The sequence below is a fragment of the Octopus bimaculoides genome, chromosome 22, assembly GCF_046866305.1.
Source record: "Octopus bimaculoides isolate indiv1 chromosome 22, ASM4686630v1, whole genome shotgun sequence".
Classification (NCBI taxonomy): domain Eukaryota; kingdom Metazoa; phylum Mollusca; class Cephalopoda; order Octopoda; family Octopodidae; genus Octopus; species Octopus bimaculoides.
The window spans coordinates 5,893,364-5,900,863 of record NC_142949.1 but is presented as its reverse complement, the minus strand read 5'-3'; the positions used below and the strand labels follow the sequence as shown (position 1 = coordinate 5,900,863).

Here is a 7,500-nt window from a genome sequence, read left to right as displayed (position 1 = left end):
TTGACTTTCGATTCTTCTATTTCGTATCTTAGTGAAAAAAATTTAAGAAACAAACAAAACAATATGAGAATAATCGTAAGATCAAATTGATAACTTAAAGATTGATGTAAATCTTTAGTATTATGTAATTAGGTAAAGAAATTTCATTGATTATTAGACTTTACACTAATTGATTGTTTATTATCTTATCAGTACTACATGTTCTTTAATATCAATTTAGTTTCTCTGTACTCAAATATTTGATAATAAAACACTTCATGACAAACAATTATGTAACAATGTTTTCTTCACTTGTTTGTTGTATTGTATGTTTTCTAATTAACTCATAAACAATCTTATTAAATGAACCTTATTTAGGGAAAATATCCTCTAAATTCTGGAACCAGTTGAATTAACCAGAAACATTTAAGAAAAGCTTATTTTTGGCCCTTGAACCAGATTGAACCTCTGATGTTGTTGAGCAACCAGTCCTGACCAATCTAGATTCAGAGAGTAGGTTGTAGTGTTCATCCTTTCAGATACGCGCAGGAGTAGCTGTGTGGTAAGTAGCTTGCTTACCAACCTCATGGTTCCAGGTTCATTCCCACTGCGTGGCACCTTGGGCAAGTGTCTTCTACTATAGCCTCAGGCTGAACAAAGCCTTGTGACTGGATTTGGTAGATGGAAACTGAAAGAAGACCGTCATATATATATATATATATATATATATATATATATATGTATGTGTGTGTATATATTTGTGTGTGTATATATTTGTGTGTCTATGTTTGTCCTCCCAACATCGCCTGACAACCGATGCTGGTGTGTTTGTGTCCCTGTAACTTAGCGGTTCGGCAAAAAGAGACCGATAGAATAAGTACTAGGCATCCAAAGAATAAGTCCTGGGGTCGATCTGCTCGACTAAAGGCGGTGCTCCAGCATGGCAACAGTCAAGTGACTGAAACAAGTAAATGAGTAAATGAGATACTGAATACAACATGGGGCTTGACTCCCTCTGGGTGATTTTCCTGAGTCACCATCTCACCCTTGTATGCCGATCCACCTCAAAGTTATCCATTTACAGCTGAATGACACTGGAGCAATGTGAAACGAAGTGTTTTGCTCAAGAACACAACACACCACCTGGTCAAGGAATTGAAACCACGACCTTGCGATTGCGAGTGCAACAGCCTAACCACAAGAGGCAGGTACTTGATATTGACAGCACTGGTCCCAGGGTATTTAGGGCTCCAAGCCAGCCCAGCCCAGCTCAACTTTACAGTGTCTGTCCCCTTCTTTCAATCCTTCAATGAGATACTCCACATCCCATTTCTCCAGTTTTATTTTGTGATCTCCTCCAACTATTACTCTCATTGCATCAACTGGAAAATGCAGATGCAAAAATATAGTTAACATGCAATGAAGTTAATTATGAGCTATAGTTTTAAGATCAATCATCATCGTCATCGTCATCGTCGTCATTGTCGTTGTTTAAATTGAAATTGAAATTGAAATTGAATCATACCCGATGACTGGCACCTGTGCCAGTGGAGCACTAACAGCACTGTCCGAGCGTGTTCATTGCCAGAGCAGCTGTCTGGCTTCCGTGCTAGTGGCCTGTAAATAACACCATTTGAGCGTAATTGTTACTAACATCGCCTTCTAGTACTTGTGTTGGTGGCACGTTAGAAAATCATTTGAGTAAGGTTGTTGCTTGTGCCGCTGGACTGGCTCCCGTGCAGGTAGCACGTAAAAAACACTTTTTGAGTGAGGCCAGTGCCAGTACCGTGTGACTGGCCCTGTGCCGGTGGCACGTAAGAGCACCCACTACACTCTCGTAGTGATTGGCGTTAGGAAGAACATCCAGCTGTAGAAACTCTGCCAGATCAGATTGGAGCCTGGTGCAGCCTTCTGGCTTGCCAGTCCTCAGTCAAATCATTCAACCCATGCCAGCATGGAAAGCGGACTTTAAATGATGATGATGATGATCTGAGTTCTGAAAAAAAAAAAAAACGGGGGCTAACAGAATATTGAAGCACATGGATGTCTTTAGCTGAGTCCATCTTGTAGCAAGCACTCAAGTTAGGTGTTGCTGCTTCACTCTACTCATGCTGTGATGAATAACTCACTGACTGCTGGTATGGCCTCCGCGCTCTCACACTCTAGCCATCACATCGTTGATGACCAAGAAATTATTGATGTTTATTGAAGCCACATAAATGTGTGAAAAGGCTAGCGAAAGCACAAGATGAGCTATCAAATCTAACTTGTTTGTGATAGACGAATAACAGCTATGGTTATCTAGGTCAGCAGTCAAAATGTTCAATAGAACTGAAAGACACACACACACAAACACAAAAATCGTTCTTTTATTTTCTTTCTATTTCGTAAATGTACATTTAAAATTAGTGTCCTCTTCACTCCAGTAGTTTCTGAAATATCAAAATGAATATTGAAGTTATGAATTAACCAGTGCAAACATAATGACAAACATGAAGCAGACACAACATGGGGCAAATACATGAAAGAAAAAAAAAAAAAAAGGCAAATGTGACATAAGGCAAATATAAAGCAAACATGGCCATTAAGTCACTGTAACATAAGGCAAATATAAGGCAAACACAAGGTAAACATTGTTGTTGTTGGCACTCCCTCGCTTACGACGTCGAGGGTTCAGGTTGATCCGATCAACGGAACAGCCTGCTCGTGAAGTTAACGTGCAAGTGGCTGAGCACTCCACAGACACGTGTACCCTTAACGTAGTTCTCGGGGATATTCAGCGTGACACAGTGTGACAAGGCTGACCCTTTGAATTACAAGCACAACAAAAACAGGAAGAAAGAGCGAGAGAAAGTTGTGGTGAAAGAGTACAGCAGGGTTCGCCACCATCCCCTGCCGGAGCCTCGTGGAGCTTTAGGTGTTTTCGCTCAATAAATACTCACAATGCCCGGTCTGGGAATTGAAACCGCGATCCTATGACCGCAAGTCCACTGCCCTAACCACTGGGCCATTGCGCCTCCCCACAAGGTAAACATAAGACAAACTTAACACAAGGCAAACATAACATAATGTTATGACAAATAAGATAAACATGACATAAAAACAATGTAACAGAAGACAGACATAGCATAACACAAGGCTAATGTATGAGAAGGCAAACACGAGATAAGTCTAATATAAGGCAAACCTAATATAAGGCTAATGTAACTGAAGGCAAAAATAACATAAGACCAAGGACCTGGATTGAATGTTTACAACAGAATGGACTCTGTTAAAGGTAGCGAAGGACCAAGCAGAGGTGTTAAACGAGGTCACAGAGTAAGTACACCCGAGAAGAGCAGCAAAGGTACACGTCCAGGTGGGATTTGGCGGGTGTGGTGTGGTGGGTGGGGGTGGGGTTGGGGTTGGGGGGTGTTCCACATACCACCTCCCCCCAACCTCCTCTCCCCACCAAATTTGATTCAGAAGACTTTCAGTAAACCCCAGGCGCCGCCATTCAGTAAATTTGAACCAGTTTAAGTAAGTAGAAGATGTTATTTCGTTTTTGAGATAAGAAATGTAACAAAGACCAATTGTAAAGAAATGGTCAAGTAAATTTGCCGGATAGGCAGGTGGATCACATGACGAGCAGGTAGTAATGTGAATCACTGATAACGAAATAGTAATAACTGCAAAGCAAGTCCATGAAGTTATTTGTACTTGTTGTAGTTGTTGTTGTAGGTGTTAGTGGTGATGGTGGTGGCAGTGATGGTGGTGGTGGTGATAGTGGTAGTGGTGGTGGTGGTGGTGGTGGTGGTGTCTTTCTGCACCTGCATGCCATCGGTCTATTGTATCAGACCTGATCTGTTTAATCTACAATACACAGGAAGAAGAAGAAGAAGAAGAAGAAGAAGAAGAAGAAGAAGAAGAAGAAGAAGAAGAAGAAGAAGAAGAAGAAGAAGAAGAAGAAGAAGAAGAAGAAGAAGAAGAAGAAGAAGAAAACGAAGAAGAAGGTCAGAATAAACTATAAATGGTGCACCAGACAGCTTTGGTCGGCCCGAGGCTATAGGAGAAGACACTTTCCCAAGGTGCCACGCAGTGGGACTGAACCCAGAACCATGTGGTTGAAAAAGTTTTGCATTGTTGCCATGAAACAGCATGTCAATGGTAAAATTTGCAAGTAAGTTGTGGCATTGATATCTCCATAACCCATTGGTGAGATTTTACTCAAATTTGTTTTAAATAAAAGATCTTTTTCAGGTCTATGAAATGTCATTAAATTTATGTATTGACTTAGGACAGGGGTTAGATTGCTAGTATCACTAACCTTGTCTGGCAACTTCTTGTTAGAAAGTCCATGTAATGTAGAACACACATGTATTTATACAACATAACCATTGGCAACCAGTCACGCTAACGATATTGCTTCTCTTATAAATGGAGTGAGAAATGACCAGTAGGCAAAAGAGAAAATAAAGAAAATTGAATGGATTATTTCCCCTTGGCCATTAAAGGAAGATAGATGGGTTATATCTGAACACCTTCTAGGTGCTCTACCCATCAAATTATAAATTTTTATTAAACTGCAATGAGCCTAGTAACAAACTGGCTGCTGGTTTAACATGTATGCAAAGTTTCATGAAGATTCGTTAATGGGTGTAGATGGTTTTTCGAGCCATGTATTATACATGTGTATCATTATGAGGCATTTGTTGTCAGTTTGTGACTGCTGAATCAAAGGGGAAACTTATTGTAAAGTAACTGGTATTAAAAAAATTGAAATTACTTAAAAAAAGAATTTTTTTCACAATCATAATCCATGTTTTGAAATATGGAGTTCACCGAAAGGATTTTTCACAAAGAAAATGTTTTTTAAAAATGGCTTGTGAGTTGAAGGAAAATTATAAATTTGAAAAGCTGGTTTATTTTTGGCTTCCTCAAGAGATATCAGGTGAAGTGGGATGAAGCATGTGACCTTGTGGTTAGGACATTGTGAAAAACAGTAAAATGGTGTTGAAAAAATGTCCCAGTGTATAACTTGTATGCCTTTTTTTATTGACTTCAGAAGGATGAAAGACAAAGTCCACTGGGTGAGATCTAAGATGTAATATGTTCTTTGCTCTACTGATTCTGCCAAGAATCTGGGAAATGGATTTGCTAGAAATAACAGTTAAATTTCTTTTGGATCATTCTCACACAGTTGAATAATTGTAGTCCCCAGACATTGAAAAAGATGTGATGGTCTAAGCTGGAACGTCTCTGATCATTGGTCTGCTGTATCAGAGTTGATATGATATAAAACAACTATTACAAAAATGGTGTAATAGCAGTAATTTTAGTGGGGGTTGGTATCACCAATTGATATCATGTCTGTTGGGGTTCAGAAATGATAATGGTTTCTAAGGCACAAGATTAGTAGTTTTGAGGGGAAGGGAAGCAGTCAATGGCATCAATCCCAGAGTATGACTGGTACTATATTTAACAACCCCTAGCAGGACAGAATGCAAATTTGATGTTGGTGAGATTTGAACACAGAATGTAAAGAGATGGAACAAATATTCTTTTCTACTCTAGGCACAAGGCCTGAAATTTTTTAGGGAGGAAGCCAGTCGATTAGATCGACCCCAGTACGCAACTGGTTCCTAATTTATTGACCCCAAAAGGATGAAAGGCAAAGTTGACCTCGGCGGAATTTGAATTCAGAATGTAAAGACAAATGAAATACCGTTAAGCTAACGTTTCTTATTTCTGTACTGCCCACAAAGGGCTACACACAGAGAGGACAAACAAGGACAGACAAACGGATTAAGTTGATTATATCGACCCCAGTGCGTAACTGGTACTTATTTAATCAACCCCGAACGGATGAAAGGCAAAGTCGACCTCGGCGGAATTTGAATTCAGAATGTAAAGACAAATGAAATACCGTTAAGCTAACGTTTCTTATTTCTGTACTGCCCACAAAGGGCTACACACAGAGAGGACAAACAAGGACAGACAAACGGATTAAGTTGATTATATCGACCCCCAGTGCGTAACTGGTACTTATTTAATCAACCCCGAAAGGATGAAAGGCAAAGTCGACCTCGGCGGAATTTGAATTCAGAATGTAAAGACAAATGAAATACCGTTAAGCTAACGTTTCTTATTTCTGTACTGCCCACAAAGGGCTACACACAGAGAGGACAAACAAGGACAGACAAACGGATTAAGTTGATTATATCGACCCCAGTGCGTAACTGGTACTTATTTAATCAACCCCGAAAGGATGAAAGGCAAAGTCGACCTCGGCGGAATTTGAATTCAGAATGTAAAGACAAATGAAATACCGTTAAGCTAACGTTTCTTATTTCTGTACTGCCCACAAAGGGCTACACACAGAGAGGACAAACAAGGACAGACAAACGGATTAAGTTGATTATATCGACCCCCAGTGCGTAACTGGTACTTATTTAATCAACCCCGAAAGGATGAAAGGCAAAGTCGACCTCAGCTTGCTAGAGTTTCTGCCAGCTTGCCATCTTATGGGGAGAAAAATATTCTTTTCTACTCTAGGCACAAGGCCCGAAATTTTTGGGGAGGGGGCCAGCTGATCAGATCCACCCAGTATCCAACTGGTACTTAATTTATCGACCCCAAAAGGATGAAAGGCAAAGTTGACCTCGGCGGAATTTGAACTTAGAACGTAAAGACAGACAAAATATTGCTAAGCACTTACCTGACACTCTGGTTGACAATCAGGAGAACAGCTTGATCGAATAACCCTTTCGTTACCATATTCCTGCTGAAAAGTATTGCCTTTGTTTCAGTTAATTTTTTTACTATAGGCACAAGGCCCGAAATTTTGGGGGAAGGGGCCAGTCAGTTAGATCGACCCCAGTACACAACTAGTAATTAATTTATCGACCCTGAAAGGATAAAAGGCAAAGTTGCCCTCAGCGGAATTTGAACTCAGAACGTAAAGACAGATGAAATACTGCTAAGCATTTCACCTGGTGTGCTAACGATTCTGCCAGCTCTCTGCCTTCAGTAAATTTAGTAAAATAATAATGGTTTCAAATTTTGGCAGATTGCCAGCAATTCTTGAAGAGAGGGAGAAGTCAATTACTTCAAACCCAGTACTTGACTGATCCTTTTTTTTTTTAACCCTAAAAGGATGAAAGGCAAAATTGACCTCAGTGGAAGTTGAACTCAGAGTGTAAAGATGGACTAATCATTTTGTCTGGCAGCCTAATGGTCCTGCCAGCAATGCTGCCTTTATTTAGCAAAATAGTGGAGGTGCAATGGCCCAGTGGTTAGGGCAGCGGACTTGCGGTCGTAGGATCGCGGTTTTGATTTCCAGACCAGACGTTGTGAGTGTTTATTGAGCGAAAACACCTATAGCTCCACGAGGCTCCGACAGGGGATGGTGGCGAACCCTGCTGTACTCTTTCACCACAACTTTCTCTCACTCTTACTTCCTGTTTCTGTTGTGCCTGTAATTCAAAGGGTCAGCCTTGTCACACTGTGTCACGCTGAATATCCCCGAGAACTACGTTAAGG

The 7,500-nt window shown here is 40.4% G+C and overlaps 1 protein-coding gene across 5 annotated transcripts in view; it reads right to left on the bottom strand.

Annotated features, from left to right (window-relative positions):
* The window catches only part of LOC106869632 (soma ferritin), a 29,677-nt gene that overhangs the window by 7,465 nt on the left and 14,712 nt on the right, over positions 1 to 7,500 (bottom strand). For 4 of the 5 annotated variants that reach the window (XM_089339749.1, XM_089339751.1, XM_089339750.1 and 1 more), the window contains exon 2: positions 6,677 to 6,742. In XM_089339749.1, coding sequence (XP_089195875.1) covers positions 6,677 to 6,742 — 66 coding nt within the window. Of the gene's footprint in view, positions 1 to 3,217; positions 3,498 to 6,676; positions 6,743 to 7,500 lie in introns of those variants that run through there. The other variant, XM_089339753.1, reaches the window with a different exon arrangement.